The sequence below is a fragment of the Neofelis nebulosa genome, chromosome 3, assembly GCF_028018385.1.
Source record: "Neofelis nebulosa isolate mNeoNeb1 chromosome 3, mNeoNeb1.pri, whole genome shotgun sequence".
NCBI classification, from domain to species: Eukaryota; Metazoa; Chordata; class Mammalia; order Carnivora; family Felidae; genus Neofelis; species Neofelis nebulosa.
Genome location: NC_080784.1, coordinates 195,073,681 through 195,101,333, shown reverse-complemented (window position 1 = coordinate 195,101,333; position 27,653 = coordinate 195,073,681). Strand labels below are relative to the sequence as shown.

Below are 27,653 nucleotides of genomic sequence, written 5' to 3'. Positions count from 1 at the left end.
TTGTTGAGGATTTTTGCATCCATGTTCATCCCGGAAATTGGTCTGTAGTTCTCCTTTTTAGTGTGGTCTCTGTCTGGTTTTGAAATCAAGGTAATGCTGGCTTCATAGTAAGAGTTTGGATGTTTTCCTTCCATTTCTATTTTTTGGAACAGTTTCAAGAGAATAGGTGCTAACTCTTACTAAAATGTTTGGTAGAATTCCCCTGGAAAACCATGTGGCCCTGGACTCTTGTCTTTTGGGAGATTTTTGATTACTGATTTGATTTCTTTACTGGTTGTGGGTCTGTTCAAATTTTCTATTTCTTCCTGTTTCAGTTTTGATAGTGTATATGTTTCTACGAATTTGTCCATTTCTTCCAGATTGCCCATTTTATTGGCATATAATTGTTCATAATATTCTATTATTGTTTGTATTTTTGCTGTGTTGGTTGTGATCCCTCCTCTTTCATTCTTGATTTTATTTATTTGGGTCCTTTCCTTTTTCTTTTTGATAAAACTGGCTAGGGGTTTATCAATTTTGTTAACTCTTTCCAAGAACCAGATTCTGGTTTCCTTGATCTGTTCTACTGTTTGTTTGGTTTTGATAGCACTGATTTCTGCTCTAATCTTTATTATTTCCTGTCTTCTGCTGGTTTCAGGTTTTAATTGCTGTTCCTTTTCCAGTTCTTTAAGGTGTAAGGTAAGGTTGTGTATCTGAGATCTTTCTTCTTTAGGAAGGCCTGGATTGCATATACTTCCCTCTTATGACCTCTTATGCTGTGTCTCCGAGGTTTTGGGCTGTGGTGTTATCATTTTCATTGGTGTCCATGTACTTTTCAATTTCCTCTTTCACTTCTTGGTTAGCCCATTCATTCTTCAGTAGGATGTTTTTTAGTCTACAAATATTTGTTATCTTTCCAAATTTTTTCTTGTGGTTGATTTTGAGTTTCATAGCATTGTGGTCTAAAACTATGCACGGTATGATCTTGATCTTTTTGTACTTGTTGAAGGCTGATTTGTGCCCCAGAATGTGACCTACTCTGGAGAATGTTCCAAGTGCACTGGAGAAGAATGTGAATTCTGCTGGTTTAGGATGAAATGTTCTCAATATATCTTGTTAAGTCCATCTGGTCCAGTGTGTCATTCAAAGCCATTGATTCCTTGTTGATTTTCTTTTCAGATGATCTGTCCATTACTGTGAGTGGGGTGTTGAAGTCCCCTACTATTATGGTATTACAATCGATGAGTTTCTTTATGTTTGTGATTACTTGATTTATATATTTGGGTGCTCTCACATTTGAAGCATAAGTGCTTACAATTGTTAGGTCTTCTTGGTGGATAGACCTCTTAGTTATGATATAATGCCCTTCATCTCTTGATACAGTCTTTATTTTAAAGCCTGGATTGTCTCATATAACTATGGCTACTCCGGCTTTCTTTTGTTGACCATTAGCATGATGGCTCTCCATCCCCTTATTATCAATCTGAAGGTGTATTTAGGTCTAAAGTGGGTCTCTTGTAAACAGCATATTGATGGATCTTGTTTTCTTATCCATTCTGTTACCCTATGTCTTTTGATTGGAGCATTTAGTCTACTGATGTTTAGAGTGAGTACTGAAAGATATGAATTTACTGCCATAATGTTGCCTGTAGAACGGAGTTTCTGGTAGAGTTCATTGGTCCTTTCTAGTCTTTGTTGCTTTTGGTCTTTTTTCTTTCTCTCTTTTTTTCGTCTCTTCTCCTCTCAGAGAGTCCCCCTTAAAATTTCTGGTAGGGCGGTTCAGTGGTCACAAACTCCTTTAATTTTTGTTTGTCTGGGAAACTTTTTATCTCTCCTTCTATTTTGAAAGACAGCCTTGCTGGATAAAGAATTCTTGGCCGATTTTTCTGATTCAGCACATTGAATATATCCTGCCACTCCTTTCTGGCCTGCCAAGTTTCTGTGGATAGGTCTGCTGCAAACCTGATCTGTCTTCCCTTGCATGATAAGGACTTTTTTTCCCTTGCTGCTTTCATGATTCTCTCCCTGCCTGAGTATTTTGTGAATTTGACTATGGTATGCCTTATTGATGGTCAGTTTTTGTTGAATCTAATGGGAGTCCTCTGTGCTTCCTGAGTTTTGATGTCTGTGTCTTTCTCCAGGTTAGGAAAGTTTTCCGCTATGATTTGCTCACATAACCGTTCTGCCCCTATTGCTCTCTCTTCCTCTTCTGGGACCCCTATGATTCTGATGTTGTTCCTTTTTAATGAGTCACTGATTTCTCTAATTCTTGAATTGTGCTCTTTTGCCTTAGTCTCCCTCTTTTGTTCTGCTTCATTTTTGTCCATAAATTTGTCCTCTATATTGCTGAGTCTCTGCTCTGCTTCATCCATCCTTGCCGCCACGGAATCCATTCAAGATTGCCGCTCATTACAACATTTTTTATTTCATCCTGACTAGGTTTTACTTCTTTTATCTCCTCAGAAAGGGATTCTTATCTATTTTCAACCCCAGCTAGTATTCTTATTATCGTGATTCTAAATTCTGGTTCAGACATCTTGCTTATATCTGTGTTGATTAAGTCCCTGGTGGTCGTTTCTTCCTGCTATTTCTTTCAGGGTGAATTCCTTCATTTTGTCATTTTGGAGAAAGAAAAGGAATTAAGAAGGTAAAAAAAATTAAAATAAAAAAATTAAAAACAACACACACAAAAAATCAAACAAATGATGCTAGATCCTAGGTGTGTTTTGGTCTGGTTGTTGAAAAGAGCTTGATAGATTAAAGAAAAAAGGTAACAAAAAAAAAAAAAAAGAAAGAAAGAAAAAAGGAAAACGTTTGAAAATTTGAAAAATGCATACAGTGAAACAGAATAAAATGAAATGATGGAAGTAAAATACAATTTGAAAAATTTATAAATAATAAAAATATAGAAAAAATTAAAGAAAAATATTTTAAAAACTTGAAAATAAATTTTTTCTCTCTGTATTCAAGAAGCAACAAAAAAGAAAAAAAGTAAATTGAATACTAGTGAACAGACTGCAATACGACTGAAATTACAACATTTTCCCCTAGAAGTCAAACTCTGAAGCACTTTATAGTCCATAAACTAAGCAGGCAGAGAGACTAGCGGTGTTCCAGAAGAGCAAGGGTGGCTCAGCTGGGTGGGGCTTAGTGTAACGGCGCTGTAGATGGCGCTGCTTAGCCTACTGAGGTGGATGTCGTGGCACTTGTAGGTGTGTATGCGCATGTGCAGATGGGGTGAAAATGGCGTCACCCAGCTACCCAGTCTCTAGTATCGAAAGTCTGTTCTCCCCGATCAGCAATCGCGCACCGCTCCTCTGTCTCTGGCTTCTATCCACTCCCCGCTGAGAGTGAGAATTTTAGGCAGGCTCCACACCCAGTGCAGAGCCTGACACGAGGCTCCATCCACAACCCTGGGATTACGACCTGAGCCGAAATCAAGAGTCGGATGCTCAACCGACCGAGATACGCAGGTACCCCCAAAATTCATAGAATTTTCACAACTTCCTGTTAACCCTGATTTAAGGTGTGTAAGTAACCAAATTTACTGCCTTCCATTATATTTCTTCAATTTATCCTTATTCAAAATGCCGATTAATAGGCAGTGAACGAGTAAGAGACAAATGTTAATAAAGAACAAAAGTTTTTCTGGTGAACCCTGTAAATGGAAAAGAGCTATGTTTAGATAACGCCAGCACGTTAAATAAATAAACAGAGAGGCTGCAGTGCCCAGCAGGGTCCGCCCAGCAGGGTCTGCTCACCACCGAGTCCACCACTCTAGAGACGCCGTGAGATTCACAGGGAATGCCGGCCGAAGACTGCTTCCCATGACGCGGCATCCTGGCACACCTCAGAGAACATACTCAATCCCTCCTATTGAAACAGGTATTTTCAATACCCGAGGAGTTGAACGGCTGATGTTTTTGAAGCTCTCTGCAATATTCATCTTATTGCACGTAAAAGAATGATTTTTGGTTCAAGAGTAAAATTCGAAGGCACTATATTTGTTGAGTTACATACCTGGATTCCAAGAAAACTGCTCCATGTTTCTTAGACACACGATTAGCAAAAGCACATAATTCGTGAATCGTTCCTTAATATCTGAAAAAAATTAACATAAATACTGCACTGCATACAAATAATAGTAATATAGTGCATGTATAATTTTCTTTTAGTTGGAACATAATCAAAGTATTATTATGTACAAATGTCTGCAAAATAAATACACTATTTTATATATAGAATGATGCTACATCGGTAAGGCATTTACATCTTTCACTGACTTAATTCTAGTATGGAAATTCCAGTTTTGTATATGGTTGAACAGATCAGTGTTTTTTTTTTTCTTTTTAATACCTGAGGAAGGTTTCACAGAATGGCTCAACTACCATTTGTTTATCTGCTTTCTTGCTGATAGACATTTGGGTTGTTTCCAGTCTCTGGCTGCTATGAATAAAGCCGCCATATTTCTGGTACAAGTCTTTTGTGAAAATGTGTTCTCACTGCTGAGTTGCACGACAGGCAAATACTTCAATGTGTCAGAAACTGCCAGAAGTTTTTGCAGAGCAACTGCAACGTCTCCTACTCACACTACCAAATCCTGAGAATGCCCATCACTCCATGTCCTGCCGACATTTGGCACTGTCACACCACAGGAGCAGCCACTCTGGGGTGTGTGCAGTGGCATCTCCTTAGGGCTTTTTCAACTCCATTTTTTACCACAGTGAAAATGTCAATGTGGTGAGAGATAAATCATATATTCATATCTTGATGAGACAGTCTCGACTTGTGAACTCTCTTCCAGGGTCTCAGGAATACCCCTCCAGGGTTCCCTGGGCTATACTTTCATATCCAAGCCACTATGCTCCTTTGATTTTCATAACTATGAAAGATAATTCCAGGGATAGATGTTGTGCCTTCAGGCTTCTCAAGGTAGTAAGGAGGCAGTAAGGCATAACTGAAAAAGCTGAGAACAGAGAGACAATCTGACGGTTACGTCGTAACTCTGCTCTTAGCGTCCGTGTGGGTGACCTTAGGGAAGTCAAATTACTTTCTGTGTTAGTTTCCACGTCTATAAAAGGGAATATCATCTGTTACAAAGAAATTTCTGGATGAAGAGGAAACTCTGAAAGTATGGTAAGGTGCTATGCCATTCTTTACCCTTTATCATGTGAAATATCTTGAGATTACAATAACCTAGAAAATAGGAAACTCGGTGCAGATGTTGAGGGAGTAAGAGAAAGCAGAGCTTAAGTATAGGAAACCGTAACCCGGAGGCAATGTGACACCCCAGTTTCAGAATGAATTGCAAAACAATACTGCATACAGCTGCCTGTAGAAGCCAAGAGTACGTACCGCTATTAGACATTTGAAAAAGATTGTTCTTTTCAAACTTCTTGAAAACACTTCCTTTAATTTCAACAAACTGCAATAGTAAACAAAAACATGACTTTTATCATGATAATAGATGAAAAAATGGACACGCTACATATAAAACTTCCTGGAGAGTAGATAACGTGAAAAAAAATAACTTTGTCCCACCCAGAATATTACCACTAAAGTGCCGTATGACCTCAAAAATGTAAAATGAAACCTCATACTTACATTATTAGACATCATGATGGTGAGCAGTGACTTGTTGTGTGAGTTAAAAGCCACGTTGAGAGTGGTTGCTTGAACCATGATGAGAATTGCATGCAAAACTAGTGGGCAGTGACATCAAGGAAAAAGCCCGTTTTCATATCATATCAATAGATACAACTATACAGTTTTGAAAGTGAACAATGTGGGAGGGGGGCATGGTTATGCTTTCTAAATCCAGTCTTGCGTTCATGCTTTGTTTTCTTATTAGCTATAGGTGATACGAATTTGACAGGTAAGACGTACGGGACCCATGTGAAACGAAAGCAGAAATGAGCCTCTGCACATCCATTCACTTGGACCGTTGAGTCCTGGAAGATGGTTGTCTGGTTCTTTCTGGATTTCTGGTATTTGGCACAAGGCCTGGCAAACAGGCCTTGAAAACAGGTTGTTAAATATATGGAATAAATTATGATAAATACTGAGAAAAGAGACTTAGCTAATTTGCCTTCTAAACAGAAAAGCACACAAAGTAAAAGTCTGGAAGCAACTCACCTCTGTAGTTCTGCAGGGGATGGGGACTGTAAGATAATAAGAAATGTCTAATAATGAAGTTTCTTTACATGTCATTTTTGCAAACATCCACAAGTTGCAGGCATGATATCTGTATGACACTTGGACTAGTTCGTTTACATGAAAAGAGTAGCTGTTTTACTTCCTATACTTGGAACAAACTTTTATGCTTACAGAAATCTTCCCACTTAGTCCCTACATTTTCCAAGTGTTAATCCAATCCTTTCAAGTCTCACTCTTTCAGAGACAGTACAACTCCCGAGAAGGAGCCCTGACCCCACGTGGAACTGAAGTGCAGCTACTCACAAGTGTGTACAAATGTACGTATGGGTAAACACGCACGCGCACACAAAGTTTATCTAGTAAAGCCTTTGCTCCTCAAAAGAAAAGCTTTAAGATGGGGTGTGGGGAACAGAGAAGATAAAACCTCCAAAATTCCTCTCAACCAATTTCAAATTCTACCTCTAGATGAGCCGTATACATTTTAAGCCCTAGGATTTAACAAAGAATTCACAGGCTTAAAGATAACTTCCACACAATTCCAGTGTGGGTATGAAAGTTATACAGATCACATAAAGTATGTATAAATATAAACCCTTCATTCTCAAGTTCTTCCATATAATCAGTTACACTGAGACGAGAGCTGCTTTTTCCCAGTTATAGGGAGCAAGCATACACAAGTCTCTTTAATTTATAATCACTACTACAGCCAATTTACCAAAAGAAAGCAGACATTTCACACTAATCTTCAGGATACACACTCCTCCCCCTTTAAATCTGAGAAGCAGCTAACCAAATAAAATGATGTACAATATGCACTGACTTGAAATTCCCAGTAAGTTTAAAGGATACAGACATAGAGAACGGCCATGAAAAAGTGAGGAATCACTCCGATATGGGCTCTTTTTCTTTCTTTAGGCTCTGTTGCTGTCCAGTAGAGAGCATCTAATATATCTTGTCCAAATGATGAAAACAGACGATCTGCTACCTGAGGAGAAAAATTATTGGCAAGGTGTTTCCTTTCCTTTTTTTTTTTTCCCCTGCAACGTGTTTCTTAATATTCCACCGAAGTATGTTACCACAACTCAGATGCAACTCAATCCCAACTGAGTTGGGATTTTTAAATACCGCTGGAAGGCAAGCTATAAAAGAACAGAGATCTTTGTTTACTTATGCAGGGGTGTTTCTTTATTCTCTCACATACAGTGAGTGCTCAAATTCTTGTACACTTAGACTCATTATCTATATTTATAACAAGGAGTGTCTTACATGGGGGCAAAGATAAAAGGGAGAGGCACATGAAAATCATGGGTCCTGCAGTTTTAATTCTCTAAATTCGGATTCAGGGTCTGAACTTAAATCCTTTAGGCCAAATATATAATTTGACAAATATAATATTTGTAAACAATGGTAGCTGTAATTTGTTTTGGATTAATTACATAGTTTATAATATGCAGATTTACTTCCTCAAAACATTTTCAGGGACTGATCTCCATGAATATAGTATGATAAATAACCGGAAGCACACTGAAATTAAAAACAAAAGAAACAAAAAAAGGAGGGCACAGGTCATTCAGGCTTCAGCTATCATGTGCATCCACACCCAGATCATCAGCCTTGGGCTCCCACAGTCTCTAACCCATCACTCTGTTCTTTTTCACCATGCTATTTATCATTTCCTAATATCTTCTTGTTTATGGTCTTTTTTCCACCTGCAGAATATAAGCTCCATGAGAACAGGCTTTGCTCACCTCTGGATTTTTAGAGTCTAAAGGCAGTGCCTGGCATGCGGAAATTGTTGATTAAATATTTGCTAAAGGAAGACATAAGAGCTACCCACCGTTCGGGGAGTCTCAACGCATGTGTGGCACCGTGCTAAGCCCTACGTACTGCCTCACTGAACGTTCCTAATTCCGCTAGCACCCGCGGTTCACTGGTGAGACAGAAAGAGTTACAGACACTCCGCAACCTGCAGCCAAGTTCAGGACAGCAAGGCGGTAAGTGAAGAAGCAGGGTTCGGTCAGAGACGGTTTATCTCTAGATGAGAGTCTGGACTCCTGTCCACTGTGCTGAAGCCACATCGTCAACCGTAGTCTGCAAAGTGAGTATGTGTTTCAGCCGTTCTGATCAGCAATTTACGGACCCTTTTCCTTAGGGCCTATTCGCGAATAATAGTACTGAGGCCACCCCGTAGAGGGCTTCGTATGCTAGGGGGCGCATTACGTTTGGGGGTAGGTAGAAGCCCTCGGCACCTACAGTCCCCTATGAGGGAAGGCAGGGAAGGGAACTGGTAGGCTACTGGCAGGAAGAGCCACTCACGCGGCAGAAGGAAGGAGATGAGCCCGGGCTTTTCTGTAGGTGAGAGGGCGGGGAGAGTGGGGCGGCTACTCTGCCTCAAAAACCCGCTCCCTCCATCTGCATCCTGCCTGGTGGGGCCGAAACGAGAGCACAGGCAACGAGCCTAGAATCAGGAAGCTGGGTGTGGTTTTAAGTCACGTTGGTCAATGAACTGAGGAGTAACCAGGACCGGCCAGAGTTCCATGGCTTCCGTGACGATACGGAGAACCCTCCTCCACCACAGCAATGCAGTCCCAGGGCAGACAGGCCGGCAGTCCCCACACCACTCCACTGCCCAGCTCAGTAGGGAAAGTCCTTTCTTGGCTCATTTAAAAGGTAAGGAGACTTTACTTGTGTCCCTGAAAAGTAGTATAGGAAAATGCATTTGAATCTCAAAAGTTTTGCTGTATTACCTAGGGTAGCTTACTTACTATTTTAAGAATTTATTAAAGCAAAGCCTTTTTTTTTTTTTTTTTTGCTTTGTGTAGCTGCTTATTTTTGTACGAAAGCAGATTTTCATATGTTGACTGCTTTAAAGTGAAATATATTGTATTAAAAATATTAAGTACTTGGAGAAATTGGGAAACTTCTGTTTGCTTGCTCTATGAAAAACTTCCAAAGCACTTTAAAATATACATCTATTATAGCAAACACATATAATCCTATCATTTTTCCATAATTTTTAAAGGTCCAGTGAGAAGTATATGTGGGTTTCCAATGAATTTGCAAACAAATTTCCCTAACAACTGACAACCTATATTCTCACGGGGGTTCTGACTAAACTCCAGGCAGCAGGCACCCTTCTCTCCCACCTGAGGACAATACACGCCCTGGGGACCCAGGCCCAGCAGTGGGCACCATCTCGCCAGGATGAGATTCTCCAGCCTCAGACCAGAACCACTTAATCAGAATCTGTATTTTTAACAAGGTCTCTAAGTGACTCTATAAACATCAAGGCCAACAACAGTCCTAATACTAGAGTCGGCGGGCAAGTATTCCATATCAGAAGGCCCCAAGTCTGTGCATCAGCCAAGCCTGTCACGGTCTGGGAAGCTAGACCGACCGTGTGAGTGCCCTAACTCACCTCGAGCATATTGTAGATGATGTACAGCTTGATGACTGACTGCCCCCTTATCAGGTGATACATCATGGAGTAGTCAACGTAGTGCATCATGAAATAGCAGATTACCAAAATGACACCCTTCAGGATGTCACACACCTGAGCAGGCTGAAGCAAACGTCTGTCCCTGAAATGCATAAGAAGTAATAAAAACATGAGTTTTATTTTATGTGTTCTCAAAATAATCTTTACTGAACATGCACTGGCATACAAAAATAAAAATGAGAATTACGTTGATATTTTAAGAACTAACGAATTCTACTGACTATTCAGCAGTGTGAAGTTTTCTGTCGAGTACAAAATATAAAGATGTGAAACCAGAATTACTATTAGAAGTGGGCCCTCTTAACAAGCAAACGCAGAGGGCGGGCATCTGCTGATAAAGGACTTTGAAGCAATGGATTTCCATGATTTCGACACAAGACTTTCACCTCAAAGCCCTGCGGCCCGCTGGCTCAGCCCCTGCGGTACAACGGTAGCCCTCGGCACTTTTTATCTATAGCATAGAAGGTTTCTCCTTGTCTCTTCACAAGGAGTTCATACGTCCATGATGGCGTCCTGGTCCACTGTGTGGATGTGCCGTAATTTACCGGACACCACTGGCAAATGTCCAGTCTTCTGCAGCCACAAACCGTGACGCCATGTACATGTCACGTCTCATATATTAACGTATATCTGCAGGATAAACTCCTAAAATTGGACTTGAAGGGCATGTTCCCTGGACAGAAGCAGCAGAACTGCCCTCTCTGATGGCTGTACCAATTTTCATATCCACTAGTGGCTTATGAGGAAGCCTGTAGCCCAAGCGCATCAATCCAGGGATAGATCAACTTCCGGATCTCTGCCAATCCCACTGCTGAAAAATGGCATCTAGCGTAGTGGCCATTGATTTTTCCCAATGGAAAAGTGCATTTCTTTATATATTTCAGTTATTTACATTTCTGTGAATTCTCTGCTCGTATCTTTTTCTTACTCGCTTGACCCAAGTTGCAAATTGTTTTACTAATTAATATGGGCAGAATCATTGTTTACTTCAGATGGTGTTCAAGGCAATCCACCCCCAAGTATGCCAATGTGGCATATTATTTTGAATTAAAGTGACTGAGGAAACAGCTGATACAAGGACACTCTGAACTCTTCTGTCCCCTTGAAAACAGGAGATAAATTCCCCCATGAATGGCACCCTCCCTGCACCCGGAGTGACGTAGAAGGCATCCTGATCACCAGAGATAAGAAATCCAGTGCTGAGAAGGCTGTACAAGCAACCCTTGTCACTTCTTCATTAACTTGCTACCCCAAGCCCGAACACCTGGATCTTGTTAATTCTTCACAAATTTACTCTTTCTTTGTCTTAAAGGCATAAAAGCTTCCTGCTTGGTCACTTCTTTGAGTCTCAAATATTTTTATAAGCTCCTGTACATATGAAATCAAATTTTTCTCCTGTTAGTCTGTTTTATGGTTAATTATTGGATCAGCCAGAGTCTAGAAAGGAAAAAAGAAAAAGTTTCCTCCCCTACCCTTCTGAGATCACAGCATAAAGAGCTAAACCTAAATTGTGCATGGAATCATCTCACTAAATCACAAGGGAAAACACACACACACACGCACACACACGCACACAGATGCACATGCACACACACACACACACACACACACACACAGAAAAGAGGAAATTTAAGATTACTTTCAGTGGCTATGAAATTCCCGTGACAGGAACGGAAGCGGTTCTGTGTCCGCAGGCGAATTCCTCACGACAGGAAATGCTCCCCCTCCCGTTCGCACAGCTGTTCTGCCCAGTGTCATCAACAAAAGCCCTGAGTACTTTCTTCAGGAGTTACAGAATCTCTTCATTTCCGCCCCAGTGACAACATTCTAGCACCAGCCTAAGGGGTCGGCTCCTTTTCCAGCTGGCCCTCGACCTTCTAAGGTCTCCGTATATTCGGTGTTGTCTGCTGACCTATTCTGAGGCTCTTTCCCAACCACTGTCCCCACTTGGATCAGGGGCTCTTTTCTTTCACAGTCTTGCAGAGATCAGCAAGGAATCTGCAAGCCTTCCCGTTACCCGAAACGCTGTTTTACACAAACAGCGAAACATCATTTTACAAACGAGGTTTGCGGTATCAGCTCCACGAGCAGTTGATACAGGACCTCATTCTTATTTCCTATAATGCACACCACACGTGTTTTCAGCCAGATATGAATTCGATCTGTTCATAGAACACGGGATACTGCAAAAGTCCTGAAAAGAGGCAAATTCTATGAGAACTAGGTCTACAAAGGTTTCCAAGTAGATGGGAAGACACTGAACTGAAGCAGGGAGTCTGACTGGGGAGACAGGTCAGAATGTGTCTGTGTCAGACCGTAGGTCTTGAGACCAGCGCTACAAACTGACACGCCAAGGGAAATTATTCTTAGCAGCTGAAGTTTTGGGCAAAATTGCTTCAAGGACAAAGCTGATGAAGATCTATCATTATTTCCCTCTCCCCCTGACTCTTTTCTCCAGTGCCGTTCCTCTCTCCCACGTGGAGTCTGGCTGTTTCTCACCGCGGCCCATCTCCCAAGCACCCAGCCCAGAACACAGATCTCTGTCAAGGCCTATTCGATTATCAAGGCAATTCCCTGCCCCTACTTCCACAAGATTAAAAACAGAAGAGGCATTACATTTGTTGAGAGGTGGAACTAAACATATTTTTAATTCAAGCAATGAGAAGAGGAGAGTTTGAACAGGTGGCCTATGTGTGACTGCCTCCCCTGCGACAGCCAGGGGACAAACCGGCAATGGTACGGAGTTCACTTCCCAACGCTTCCCCAGAAGCGCAGGTGCAGCTCTGCATACGCTGACTATCACAAATCGCCAAGAGCCGTGGGTCTCTGTATTTAGAAACTATAGGTCATGTTTTATGAATTAAAGAAAATGATAGATACCAAAAGTAGGGCAGTATTAATTAATTTGCATTAATTACCAAGGTGATTTTGATTACTAATTAAACTAAGAAAACTATACTTAGAGCTTTCGGTAATAGATTGACATCTACTTAGTTAAGTGATCTCAGCCAAAGTCATTTTATTTAAGAGACAAAGGGCTTTTACACACACACACACACACACACACACACACACACACACACAATTATGTGTCTTCATAAACATTTACAACAAAGGACCAATGTGTTGCTATATCTATGAAGGAATACTATCACTAATTACAAGTCATTGTTGGGAATCAGAGCTACCAAACATGGGAAAAATATATCCCAAAATAACACAATATGACACATTTTGAACAAAGATGATAATAACTCACAATTAAGCATAAACAACTTTAATTTAGCTTTATCTTGCCTAGGATTAAACCAGGTTGTAAAAACGACAGAAAAGTTGTAGAAACACCTTATATGACAGTTCAGTTACTATGCGGCAGGCACTGTTCTAGGCACTTGGAATATACTCATTTCCGTGTTCACAATAATCCTATGGGCAAGGTACTATCACCATCTCAGTCTTACAAATGAGGCAAAGTACAGTCAAGAATGTGCCCACAGCTGGACAGTTACTAGTCAAGCAATGGAGGAGCAGGGATTTGAACCTTGGCAGTCTGGCTCCAGAAGGCGTGTTCTTTACTACCATGGTAGTCTCTATTACCATTCTAGACTTTTCTTTAAAAGAACTTATAAATCCACAAAATGGTACCCTTTCTCTTTCAGCATAATAATTTAATTCCATATTACTTATCACTGTACTGACATCTCATTTGGAAAAATTTTGTGCTAAACAGCAAATATATCCATCATTTTTGTTATTTCTAAAAAGAGAAAAAAAACAGGACCATATTTTCCCGGACCCACTGCTTTCTGTGTGCTCTCTGCTCTGGTGAAAATATCCACTGCTAATATCATAAGTGGTTGCTCCAGAGAGAACTTTGATTTTCAAAATGAAGGAGTATCATTTAAATAAAGAATAAAAGTAACAGACCTCCTAAGAAACAGACTCTTATTTTCAGATAAATATCCCTGTTAGTAAAAAAGGAAAGTTGCAAAAATTAAAATTATTTCTAAGGTGGCATCTTAAAAGGTATCTTTATCTATCACAGCATCTCTGAGTAAGCAAAGACCTAACCTCAAAATAAGTTCACAGTATTAAAAGAACTTGAACCAGTCCCAATATAGGTTTCCTTCTCCATCAAGATATTTTTAGACGACTATCTGATAAGCATTTCCAACTCCAAAAGCAGCTTATCCATAGCCTTGCCAATCAACTTGGAATGGGCTTTCAAACAATACTTTCAGGTTCATGTTCTCCCTTATAAAATGTCTGTGAAGTGGTAGTTACTGGCAATTCATTTGGCAAATGCTAAAAATCCTACACGGACACATAAATAAGCAGAGGAAGCTGCTGGACAAAGTGAAAAACCCACTAAAGTCTAGGCTTGGTTGTGAGTTACTGCAAGACGGGTAACATTAAACAAGATACTCAACAGAACTTAAAATATTTTTAAAATTTTCACGTCAAGCCACTCATACAGAAACCACATTTTCTCATTTCTAAATTTCACCTTTTACTCATTCAGACGCTTCCCCTGGACATGCGCAATTGTCTATGGAAGCACTGCCGTTGTTTCAAAGGGCTCAGAGATTCATGGGAACCCAACAAGGTAGTGGACAAAGATGCTCTAGGTAGGCTTCTTCCTTCCGCTCCATGGCAGAAGGGAACGTGCTGAGACTAAAGTAAAAACTGGTAGCATACAGAAAGATCAAGAAAAAAGAAAAGGTAACACAAATGAGCAAGAAAAATGGGATAATCCCTGCCTGGTTGATTTTCAAATTGGTGTAGAAAGGTGTCGAGCTATCAGCACGAGATATTTCATTATAAAATACATAGACTGAATCTTTCTTTCTTTCTCTCTGAACGCTTTAACTGTTTGTAGTATAACTAAAAGAATGCAAAATTTTTAAAAAATGTAAAATGTTATATGGTTCCCATTTTTAAAAAAGAAGTCCCTTTATAATTTAGAAGTAAATTCAAACACAGTATTGCGATTAAGATATTTTCCTTGGGGCGCCTGGGTGGCTCAGTTGGTTAAGCCTCCGACTTTGGTTCAGGTCATGATCTCGCAGTTCATGGGTTCAAGCCTCACTTTGGGCTCTGTGCTGACAGCTCAGAGCCTGGAGCCTGCTTCGGATTCTGTGTTTCCCTCTCTCTCTCTCTGCCCCTCCCCTGCTCACGTTCTGTGTCTCTCTCTCAAAAATAAATAAATATTAAAAAATTTTCTTGTATTTAAAAAAGATATTTTCCTTAATTAGGAAACAGTATTTTAAATCTTAAGTTCTGTTGACATACAGTAGGAAAATAATGACTAAATGCTGAAATTGAATGATTATAAGTCTTTCCTTGGGTTTCAAAATACTTTCAAACTCCCCTAGGAGAAAACCCAACTCGTTTAATAAAGCTATGCTCACTATCTGGAATAACGCAAAATAAAAACTGTTTGGATGGAAGCGGCTAAGCAGCTCAGCTGACTCTGCTGTGGCATCGAGGAGAAAGTATTGCTGTCAAGTCTGAACAAGTGTAATTAAAGATCATTTTACTGGTGATTTTTCTATGTTGGGTGAGATCATGGTCAAAGCTTGCAAAAATGTGGACAGAGCTTTAGGACCAACAAAGGACAGGGAACCATGTTTTCTTCAGGTGGCCATCTTCAAACGTTTACGTCTGCCTATGCCGTTTTGTCGTTTCCGTTATAATTAATATTCGTTTGCACTGATGTCAATTTGGCCAAGAGTAGAGAAGGAAAAATCAGGGTTTACTCACCACAAGGAGTCCCTGTGACACCACATTCCATTCTATAAAGGAAGTGAAAGTGCTCCTCCCTTGGGTCTGATTTACGAGAGAGAAAGAGAGAGAGAAGGTTGTCATGTCGCTACACTACTCAGAGTGCCATGGTGAGGAGACGGGACAACAAACCCGATTTAAGAGGACTCTCTAATTAAACAAGTACACTGCTCTCGACACATCAGCCACGCAGATCAACCCTGATAAGAGGAAATCACAAACATACTTGTTTCCCCAGACAGAGCTACCAAGAGCTCTCCCTCCATGTGCTGTAGGGGGTAGATTAACCATTCAGGGCAAAATTGAGGCTCAGGCCTAAGAAGAGAAAAGTCCTGTGTGTGTGTGTGTGTGTGTGTGTGTGTGTGTGTGTGTGAAGTGAATTTGGGGTGAATTATCTTGAAGGAGGTAAGGCTTATAGAGGAAACCCAACAGCTGAAGAAACCCTCAAGCATTTGATATTCGTAATTCTTCTGAGAGACGAATGCCTTCCTAGGGGATAAACTCTCCGAGGAAAAAGACACTATTGCCTCTTAAAAACAAAAAGGTCCATGAAACCTCAAGTAAGAGTTCTAAAACCGAGGTGAGGCCGGAAAATTTGCTTGCACATATTTTATTAGCTCTGATAATACAAGAAAAACACTCTGGCATTTATCACCTAAGCCTACTCTATACCTACTGCCGTCTAAAATGGTTCAGCAAAGTTTTCAAAAATACCAATCAGTTCTTGGCACCAGAGAGCATGGTTTTTCTCTATCATCTCCCTCAACTTTAGCTCAAGTGTTATGGAGAATTCTAAAACACAAAATGACGTCACAAGTTTGAGAAGGAAAGAGCATTCACAAAAATGTCAGGTAAATTAAAAACACTTCCACAATTGGTTATTCTATATTTACTCTAGAAGTAAATTTGGAAAAATGACGTCTGATACCTCTTTCGCACAATATAGAGCAGTCCACTTTTCTAAAAAATGAAATACTTCCATTCTTCCAAGAAACACAGATAGTTCACATAATCAATCAAAAGGGAAGAAACCTAGGAATCTGCTTTTAAATAATCTGGATGTCTGGGGCACCTGGGTGGCTCAGTCGGTTAACCTTCTGCCTCTGGCTCAGGTCACGATCTCATGCACGATTCAGGAGTTTGAGCCCCGCGTCGGGCTCTGTGCTGACAGCTCAGAGCCTGGAGCCTGCTTGGGATCCTGTGTCTCCCTCTCTCTCTGCCCCTCCCCAGCTCGTGCTCTTTCTCTCTCGCTCAAAAATAAATAAACATTAAAAAAATTTTTAAAAATAATCTAGATATCTTTCTTTTATTTTAGTCTCCAACAAAACATTTGGGGGCAAAAAATTTTCAAGACTGTTAATTCATTAGCAAAAAGTTGTCAAGTAAGTATTCCTGAGATCACTATACTTTTTAGGGAAGCAGTGCCTCCTTTGTAGGCAACACAAACACACCCACCACCTCAAGATAATTACCCTGCCAACTTCTCAAAATGAACAATGTTTAAACAGGGTCAAAAGCTGGCAAAATGCCAGCCAGTGGGGCCATCGCAATGAAGGCTGGGTTTTCTTGAGGGCGTGGAGAATGGCCTTGGCCCTCAGCCGGAGTGAAGGGCAGAGTCCTCGTGTACTGAGATGTCAGTAGAGGCAAAAAGCAAACCCAAACCAAAAACCATGGGAGGTTTACAGAATATTTAGGACTCGGTTCAAAGAATAAATTTCTAAAGCAGAAAATCCGGGAGGCTGTCAGCTTTCAAAAGCATCTCACAAACGCTGCCGGAGATAAGCTCTGCAAGCGGAGGAGGCAAACACGCTGATCTCCAATATGGAAAGAAGGCAACAACGTTACACAACTACTGACGTGATCTGGAAACAGTACTGGAGACCACAAAGTCACTGTGTTCATGTCAGCATCCTGATTACCCTGACAAATATCCTTCTCCCCGCTTTGTGGGGGAAGAATTCAACAGAACTAAGAGACTAGGAAGACAGCAACTTTCTTAGAGAAAAGAGACTGACATATAGGAATATAAGAATAAGGGAACAGAAAAAAAAAACCCACAATCGAATTCTTTATTGGTCTTTTGAATTTCCTTTTATCCCTTTGAAAAATAAAGTCAGACTGAAGGAAAGAGCACTTTTTGCTTGCTGAAAAAGTTGGAACATAACACAGCTACTGGTGAAGACAAATCAACCTTTAATGGAAGTAGAGAATGTTGGAAGAAAAGGTATGAGAAGGCAGAATTTGGCTATTTCTAAATAGTAATTCTGTAAAAACAAATGTGTTTTTCTATTCTTCAAAAATTAAAGAGGTCTTAGGCATAATATTAACAATAGCTTTGTTAATATACTTTTCTTATCCTAGTTCAAGTTTTAAACACTTCAACTTTGGTGCTTTTAAAAATAATGCCCCAAAAGACACTGTTCTCTAAATTGTTCCAAGAAAATATAAATTGGAATGCACGCTAATGGAAGTACGAACTACTCAATTTGGATAAGGCATACTTAAGGTACTAAGACAAAGTAAGGCAGTATTTTCATATTCTGTGTAATCTGGCCTACATTCACACAGAACACTGAAAGTTGCTGAAGTTCTATTACACAATTTTAACTGCATTTCACATTAGATACATATATATGTATACATGTATATAATATTTATTAGAGAGAGCATAAAATGTAATTTTTTAGTTGGTCCACATTGCAGAAATGGCAAGGGTTTGCGCTGGGAAACTTAACGGAGTCCTGCATGTAGGGTAACGCGCTGCCCTCTAGTGTCATTTTAGCTCTAAAACCTTGAAAACAGAACACTTTTTATTTGATTTTGAAATGTTACTCAAATTAATTTACACTGAAAGTATGTTAAAGTAATATACAAAAGCAATCATCTCTACTTTATGTGCTAAGAAAAATCTTCAAATATCTTGTAAAGGTCGGCTCCAGGGACCATCAGCCACTCACAACAAAGCCAACGGGAGGAGAGGAACGAAAATGTGCCAGCTCTCTGCAACACCTCTTTTAGTTTTCAGAACACACACTGAAAGACTACTCTCATGCTATTTTGGTGTCCTGCTTCCCCCAAGTGACAAGAAACACTAGAAATGACACAGTTCTAGATGCCCGCACAATAACAAGATGGGTCTTCAAACAGAACCTAAAAAAGGCCTTCGGGAAAACACTGACAAATCTCCACTGCCACTCATTCTGTGAGCCTCCACTGTGTGCTAACATACCCGAGGAAGGACCCACTCTAGAAGGAAGAGAGTTTTTAAGTTGTATTTCCCTCTACTGTTTTATCTCATCACATGCCAACGGCCATACGGAACACACTATGTCTTTGAAAGCCATTCACTTAAAGATGGCTGGAACACGAACTTCCCTCACATTGCTGATCAGAGAAAAACTAAAAAGCTAATTCAGCTCACAGTGTAGACGTGAACATCTCTACATGGCATTAGTTATTTTATGTCAGGTAGCTTCACCTGGCTCTATCTGAATTTCTATGTGTCCATCCTGGCTATGCGGTCCATATGAAGACTTATATTCAGTAATGTTTCATTAGACACTTTTTTCTGGTCTTCTGAAAACTAAAATAACCATAATTTTACTGAGCCCCCAATAGTGATAAAAGGAAGAAAGCTATATGAGATTAGGCTTTGCTGATGTTAAAATACCATGCTATAAATGTCTTCAAAAAGGTTTGCTAATAAGAATGAAGCATTAAAAATTCTCCCAAAGGTGTAAAGAATGAACCTGAATTCTGAAAGCTGATGATCAAATTTCTAAAAAGAATCTTCCATTTGTAACACAATTCTCTCGTTCTGGTAGGTAGGGTTACAGAATGTCAAGCATCACATATAACAGTGATGCGATCTTAATTTGTATCATTGTTTTACTCCATGTAATGTGGCAAAGAATTTTTACTCTTTCCACAACATGGTCATCATGACCAATAAATTCTTCCCATTTGTACTGGAATGATTTCTTCCTTATTGAACTGACTAAGGTTCATTTCTAAACGGACTACATGTGTTATTCAGTGCTTACTAAGTATGAAGTATATGCCCATTTACTACTTTAAAAGAGAATCTTCCATGACTTTAGACATTAAAAAAAAAAAAAAAAACAACACGTAATTCTGTATATCGACCATTAATTTTGTACCTCAGCTTCCATGGTTAAGTTGCTGATAATTTTATTAATCATATTTTTATATATCATGGAATCACTACCTAATTTATAGTTAAATGAAGTTTATTATTATTGTCCATTTCAGTGTCTTAAAACTTTTTCAGAATGAAATGTGTTTAGAAAAGGGATCCATGTGAGAAACGTCACTTGGGCAACTCTACTAAGAACCGTAAAATGATGTCATAGAGAATGACTCCATAGAGTGGAGACATGTTGGTGTATCTGTACAAAAAGAGAAACCTGTAAAACCCAAACTTCTAACCTCAATAAAGCATTAAGATCCATGTAAGCTTAACGTTTTCATCTGACTGTTCCTAGTTTTGGTAAAGAAGAAAGGAAGGAAACTAGTATTTGTTCTGATCTACTATGAACCAGGCATCGTGCTGGGTATTCTCTGTATGCCTCCCAATCTTTGTGGTAAAAGATGCTGGGCTCTCAACATCCCGTTTGTACTGTGATGTGGAAACAGGCTTAGAGAACAGAGAAGTTAGTTCCCCACATCTCGCCAATTAATCAACGTTGGGCTGGGCTGCGCTTTCCCACTAGGACAATGCTCTCCGAGAGTTCCCCCCTCTCACAAATTGGAGGGAGAATCAACAGGAGTCAGTAACTAAGGCTCCACAGCCACTAAGACAGTGATCCTTAAACGAGAGGATGAGAAACCCCTGAAGTAAGAGCTCCTGAGGAGATCCTGGTAACTGCCAGCCCAGAACCCAGTTCTCACCCTACAAATGATGCCCAGGCGGTCAAGGGACTTCAAGAACCCAAAGGTACTGGGCAAGGTGGCAACAGTGGCCACAAGGGCCTTGGCTCTCAGCCCCCAGGCCTTCCCACTCTCCTACATAGCCGTCTGCATTATTATTACTGCACGAGCCGAAGCAAATGTCTAGTTCAAAACCATTTGGAAAAAAAGCGTGCACGAAAAAAGTACAAATATTATATAAACACATTATATAATATTCATTAATAAGACAAACAGAATTAGTTAATGCATTAAGGGCCCAAGTATAAATGAAAACTGTATCAATTATCCCTATTCTGCAAAATCTATCCAAGTGATTATTTACTTTAACAACTACAAGTAGTAAAATACCACTTTTATAAGTAGCAAAAATAATTTAAACATTTAAAATAGCTCACAATCTTAAACTTACCTTAAGCCATAGCAAGGCAGAGTGAAGAGCCTGAATAGTGCCAGGAAAACTCTTAAAGGAAGCAGGGTGAACACATACAGAAATGCATCCAGGCACAGAAAGATTCCAAAAACCATGAGCTGGATTTTAAAAGGAGAGAAGAAAACAAAACAAAAAAAACAAAAAACAAAAAACAAAAACAAAACATAAATATTCTCTAAACAACTGTAGATGAAAATTTCAAATGAGGACTTTCTAAACTTGGTCGGAGATTCGGTACTCATAACTCAGCTACGCGAATAACAAGTTAATCATTGTACATGTGCCACATTTAATGATGAATCCCTTTTCAAAGTGCAGGTTTGTAGTTCTCCCCACAGAACCTTTGGTGTACCACCTGGAGAAGTCAATTACTCAAAAGACAATCTGCTTCGACCATGACTATGAAACACCTGATGTGCACCTCCTCAGACTTTAAAGATACTGTTGAAAATCTTTCAGATAAAGTCTTTAACTTTACTCTTTCTGATTTTGCTGTCTCCTGTTTATCAGAGTGCTTCGTGGATAGGGAAAGACTAGGACATATACTGGGCTCAAACACGGTCTTTTTTTTTTTTTTATGTTTATTTTTGAGGGAGATTGAGTGCAAGTGGGAGCAGGGCAGAGAGAGGGTGGGGACACTGGATCCGAGGTGGGCTCCATGCTGACAGCTCAAACTCATGGACTGCGAGATTATGACCTGAGCTGAAGTAGGACACTTCACCAACTGAGCCACCCAGGTGCCCCTAAAATACTGTCCTTACGTCACAAATGTGTAAAGGGATTACTAATTCTAACACAATTTCACATGCACTCAAACTTGTTGTACTTAGAAGGCATTATATTTTTAAGTTTTTTTAATTTATTTTGAGAGAGAGGGACTAACAGCACAAGAGGGGGAGGGGCACAGAGGTGGGGAGACAAAATCCCAAGCAGGCACCTCGATGCCAGCATAGAGCCCCACGTGGGGCTCGATCCCATGAACTGTAAGATCATGCCCTGAGCCTAGATCAAGAGTCAGATGCTTAACTGACTGAGCCACCACGTGTCCCAGAAGGCACCATTCTTTTTTTTTTTTTTTAAACATTTATTTATTTTGAGAGACAGAGATAGAGCACGAGTGGGGGGAGGGGCAGAGAGAGAGAGAGGGAGACACAGAATCCGAAGCAGGCTCCAGGCTCCAAGCTGTCAGCACGGAGCCCGACACAGGGCTCGAATTCACGAACCACAAGATCACGACCTGAGCCGAAGTCGGACACAACTGACTGAACCACCCAGGTGCCCTAGAAGGCATTATTCTTAACTGGAGGAGTAGCTGCTAACGTTTGCACCTCTTCCTCTTTCTTGTTCTCTTGCCACATCCTTCCTATTTTTTAGTAATGTTATGCATTTGTCCTGTTAAATGCATGACATATTTTGTAGGAAGGTGGAGTTTTTTGATGGCTTGGAGAAGTAGCCACACCTAGGAGACCAAACTCTGCTCTTGTAGGAGCGGTGACTTTCTGGGTCTGACACACAAGCACGGTGAGATCCCAATGTCCTCACACGTTAACACTCCATGAAACCTGAGGTAATGAACTATCCTATGTAAATACATTAAGTAGTTTAAAATTCACAATGTTATGGGCAGAACTGTGTCCTCCCCAAATGCCTATGTTGAACCCCTAACGCCCAGGACCTCAGAGGGTGACCATGTTTGGAGGCAGGTTCTTTATATTTAAAGAGGTAATTCAGTTAACATAAAGTCATTACAGTGAGTCCTGATCCAGTATGACTGGTGTCCTTATTAGATGCGGAAATGTGGACACAGACACAGACAGAGGAAAGATGATACAAATATACAGGGAGAAGACATCATCTTGTAAGCCAAGGACAGAGGCCTCAGAAGAAATGCACCCTGCGGACACACACCCTGATCTCGACTTCTAGCCTCTAGAATTGTGGGGAAATAAAATTCCTGTTGTTTAAGCTCCCCCCCGCCCCGCCCCACCCCGGTCTGTGGTGCTCTCGTAAAGAAGCCCTAGCAAACCTTTAAGAGAAGAAAGCACACATTAATGTTTTGCAAAATGTCTCAAAAGAATATATACATATACGGACGAGGTTTCTTAATCAGAATACAGACACCCTAACAGCTGTTCTGTTTTTTTAAAACAACGTAGGCTCACTACGAACACCAAGGGGAGGACCGAGTCATGTGCTGCGAACCACGTTCCAGGGTTCCCTCCGTGGCAGCTGGTCAGTCAGGTGTCCTGTCTGCCAGCACAGACCTGCATCTGCTTCCTTGTTTCGCGTGCAAAGGAGTGTTGTAGGAGACTGAGCATGGTCCACGTAAAGCTCGTGGCCCTTATTTACTGCTCTCTCGTCGCCGAGAAGCCTTCCTCTGTTTCCTGGTGGACCGTTGGTTGCCCTCCAAAGGCAGAAACTACTAGAAGCCTGCATATCCCAGAAGGTAATTTCGGTGTGCATGCAACTCAGGAGACGGCACACTGGGCAGGAGACTAAGTGGTCGTCTTTCTCGTGACCTTACACTGGGGAGGAGCACGTTACTCATTCATCCAACACCCCCTAAGCTGTGAATATGGGCCACGTAACGAGCTCAGCCCGCCAGGCGTGACACCAGGATACGATTTCTGCCCTCACTACACTTATTCAATTTTAGCACGCAGACACCCACAGAGACTGCTGCTACAACAGAACCAAGTTTACTAGGAACAGGGGAGCCCTGGAGAGAGAATGGTGGAACCAACTTGGGGAGATGTGGGAAACACTCCAGGGGAGACCCTTAAAGATGTGTGAGAAGATGAGGGCTACTGCCACACGGAGAGGATACACTGGGCAGAAGTCAGGGCGGGGAGGGGAGGGGAAAGAAGTTTCCAGAGGGAGGAAGCAGAGCAAGGGCACAGAGGAGGAAAGAAATTATGAAGACTGTAACTTTCTCTTAAAGAATAAAAGTGCAGTCACCTAGGGGCGCCTGGGTGGCTTAGTCGGTTGAGTGACCGACTTCAGCTCAGGTCTTGATCTCACAGTTTGTGAGTTCGGGCCCCGCCTCGGGCTCTGTGCTGACAGCTCAGGGCCTGGAGCCTGCTTCGGATTCTGTGTCTCCCTCTCTCTCTGCCCCTCCCCCACATGCGCTCTGTCTCTCTCCCTCAGCGTCTCAAAAATAAAGAAAACTAATAAAAAAAATTAAAAAATAAAAAAAGTGCAGCCACCTATCTCTGGCTTAGAGGAATTAGTATTTGTAATCGTTCACGGTGAACAAGAGTAACAGATGTCTACTGGCCTTTCTCTTTGGACTTTATTTTGTTTTGTTTGTTTATATATTTTAATGTTTATTTATTTTTGAGAGAGAGAGAGAGCACGAGCAGAAGAGGGGCAGACAGAGAGGGAACACAGAATGTGAAGCAGGGTCCAGGCTCTGAGCTGTCAGCACAGAGCCTGATGTGGGGCTTGAACCCAGGAACTTCGAGATCGTGACCTGAGCTGAAGTCGGACCTTTAACCGGCTGAGCCACCCAGGTGCCCCTCTCTTTGCATTTTAAACCAGCCCAGCAAACCAAGTGGGCAAGCAATAATCTCACACAGTATGCTAACCGTGGACTGTCTGGAGCTGCCGACATAAACAGACTGCAACAGAAAAATGGAAGGAGGGCAAGTGGCTGTGGTCTAAGGAAATTTCAGCTGGGTGGGGAGAAAGCACTCATGTGGTGAGAACACACAATGCACAAGAAAAGCAACACAAATGCCTTTCAGGGTTTGGAAATGTGGGAGAGGGGACTCAACTACTGTCCCTGCTGTTTGGAGGTTGCACTTTCTCAGAGAGCAAAGATTCTTTTAAATTCCTTACGAGAAAACTTCCTAATAAACAGGATGTGATCCTAAAACCATTCATCCTCGAAGGAGGTAAAGCCAGCATGCGAGGCACAGCGTGAGCCTGGAGCCCTGCGGGACACTCACCGCGTGGGTATTTCTCAGCTAATTCACGCGGCCACTCCGGAGTTTGGGGGGGCTGGACAGCAACGTCACCCGTGCTCACACCGGCCAGCCACAGTGGTAAGAGCCTGCTACTTCATCCTCCTGACAGCTCTTTGAGGTAGTTATTACCATCCCTCCTGGACACTTGAGGAAACCCCAGTTCTGGAAGCTGAATGCTCGCCCACGGCTGCGGGTCAGAGTAAAGGAACTGGCGTTCAAGCCCGAGTCATCCTGACCCAAGGCCCTACACGCTCCGTTCAAAGCAGTTTGAGCAGAGCCAAAAGAACTTCCGCCCTGTTTTTACTAGACCTACGGATTAACACGGTTTTCTTTGTGCTAACTTTTCTTCTGCTAATTTACCTAGTGTCATTAAAAAATGCAAATAAGACATTTAATGAATCGAACTTATAAAAGGCAAATAAATTTCACATATTGAGATTTATAGCTAACTTTGAAAACACGTTACTAAGAATTAAAAGCTGTGGGTGTGGTATATATTAGGAAGGGAATGATGTGTACTTTCACACCTTCAGTTACTTTGCATGGCATCTTGGTAAAATAGGCCCTTAAGATTTCCTTTCTCTTTGGACCCAGAGTGATCAAGCAGTCTGAAGCAACGCCTAACGAAAATCCCTCCGAAATATCCAAGGTATGACTGTAATGGAATTGGTGTCATATACCACGCTCTGTTTCCCTTTTGAGAAACACAAAAGCCTCCTGCCCTCCTTTAAATGCCACTTGCAGACTCAAAACAAAACAAAACAAAACAAAACAAAACAAAACAAAACAAAACCCCACTAGGTTCTAACTGAAATTAAACAGCACAAGGCTTTCTGACTGTGCCTCTTTTTACAGCCCGGGTGCAAATCTGTCCCATCAGCTAGCAGTCATGCCTTGTGCACTGGACCCTCGCTGGGCTCACCCATTTCTCCATCGTCCTCACCCTCTGCAGCACCGCCACCCCAGGCTCAGCACGCTTTACCTTCTTGTGGATTTGGATCTCATTTCATACCCATCTCACCTTTACAGGCCAGCCCTTAGAATGAATACATCACCTCTTCACACTGACCACTACATAAATAACAAAGAGCAGAAAATGAAAATACGGCAAAGAACCAAAGCATGATGAAAATATTCCGAGAAGAAATCAGACACTGGAATTTTTTTTTTGTTTTTTTGGCTTTTGCTTTTCCATTCTGTGCATTTGCCCAGGGGAAGAAGACGAAACGCTATACACGGTCTTGTGTGAAACATTCTCAGGGCTAACATTCTTTGAGTTATTCCTCCTTTCCTCTTAATCAAACAAATATTGAACAGCTCTCATGTGGCAGAGACTGTGATAGCTGAATCGACTATTTTAAGGTCGGTCTTAAAAAAAAAGTCAAGTCTTGGGGTGCCTGGGTGGCTCAGTCGGTTGGGCGTCCGACTATGGCTCAGGTCATGATCTCACGGTCTGTGGGTTTGAGCCCCGCGTCGGGCTCTGTGCTGACAACTCAGAGCCTGGAGCCTGCTTCCGATTCTGTGTCTCCCTCCCTCTCTGGCCCTCTCCCATTCATGCTTTGTCTCTCTCTGTCTCAAAAATAAATACACATTATAAAAAAAAAAAAGAAAAAAAAAAAGTCAAGTCTTGTAAAGGAGCAAATTGCCCAAAGAAGAGCAATCAAACTCTGACCAGGATCCACCAATAGAAACACTGTTATGATTCACTACACACGTATTCATATAACGCAAAAACCCAAAAGAAAAGTTTTGCCAAAGTAAGATTCACTTTTATTCCATAAGATACAGGTTGATATCTTCTACTTCCCTTTTATAACGCAGTACTGGTCTCCCTGAATTCCCAACCCGCTGAAGGATGGTAATGCACTCTCTGAAACACAGGAAACCTACAGGGATAGGCTGGTTGGAACTCAGTTCCCTTCATGGACAGACACAGGGGCAGTGAAGACAGTTCAAAGTGGCTACAGGTAGTTTGGCAGAGAGTTTCGGGGTAAGCTGGGAAGCTCTTTGTACAAAAATGAATGAAAAGCACTGAGACAAATTGCAGATATTCACTTTGAAAAGATCTTTTTTTTTAAAAGCTTACTTATTTGAGAGAGACAGACAGAGCAAGCAGGGGAAGGACAGAGAGAGAGAAGGAGAGAATCCCAAGCAGGCTCCGTGCTGACAGCACGGAGCCCAACGTGGGGCTAGCACTCACAAACCGTGAGATCATGACCTGAGCTGAAACCAAGAGTCAGACACTGAACCGACTGAGCCACCCAGGTGCCCCAATTTGAAAATGTCTCTTAAAATTCATCCTCAAAGTAGAGACTTATTAAAATTTACATGGAAATAGATTTTGAAATAATCTGCTTGATTATTTCAACCTACTACTATTGCCCTTCGTCGTTTGAAAAATACTCACCTCAAAAGAAGTAAATAGAAGTGCCAATCTCCATGGAGAATGGAGCACGGTTTCTTAACCTTTTTAGAATCTGTCCCCTTTTGACAAAAATCTCCTGCCTTCCTTTTTAAATTGCAAAGTAAATAAACTTCTATGGCTAAAACTAAAATAGCACATTCTGGAATACACCTCTCTGAATGACACAAACCACCCTGTGGCAATTCGGAACACCATCTCCTCCACCACAACCACCGCTCGGCACCCGCAGGTGGAGGGTGGCTGGCCTGGAGTGTTAGCTGGAAAGGAGGAAAATGGGAAGCGGTGTTTCCCTTTTCTTCCCTGGTCTCACAATTTATAGAGCTCTGGGTCTCCTCCTGTAAGAGCAGAGACCGTATCTGGCTTAATTCTACACTGGGGATAGAAGGTCATTAGGAAGGACACGTTCCTCAGGGAATTCACAATCGAGTGAGCCGGACGCAGGCCAGGTAGTAAGTGCTGGTGAATGATGTGCTCTGGGAA

At 41.3% G+C, this 27,653-nt stretch overlaps 1 protein-coding gene across 3 annotated transcripts in view; it reads right to left on the bottom strand.

Moving 5' to 3' along the window:
* The window catches only part of TAPT1 (transmembrane anterior posterior transformation 1), a 68,535-nt gene that overhangs the window by 20,423 nt on the left and 20,459 nt on the right, over positions 1-27,653 (bottom strand). For all 3 annotated transcript variants that reach the window (XR_009259705.1, XM_058723029.1, XM_058723028.1), the window contains exons 3-8: positions 20,760-20,878; positions 9,554-9,716; positions 6,985-7,120; positions 5,584-5,681; positions 5,335-5,404; positions 4,000-4,080 (exon numbers count right to left, since the gene is read on the bottom strand). Coding sequence is in view for 2 of the 3 variants with exons in the window: in XM_058723029.1 (XP_058579012.1) it covers positions 4,000-4,080; positions 5,335-5,404; positions 5,584-5,681; positions 6,985-7,120; positions 9,554-9,716; positions 20,760-20,878 (667 nt within the window). In the remaining variant the exon portion in view is untranslated. The remainder of the gene's footprint in view (positions 1-3,999; positions 4,081-5,334; positions 5,405-5,583; positions 5,682-6,984; positions 7,121-9,553; positions 9,717-20,759; positions 20,879-27,653) is intronic.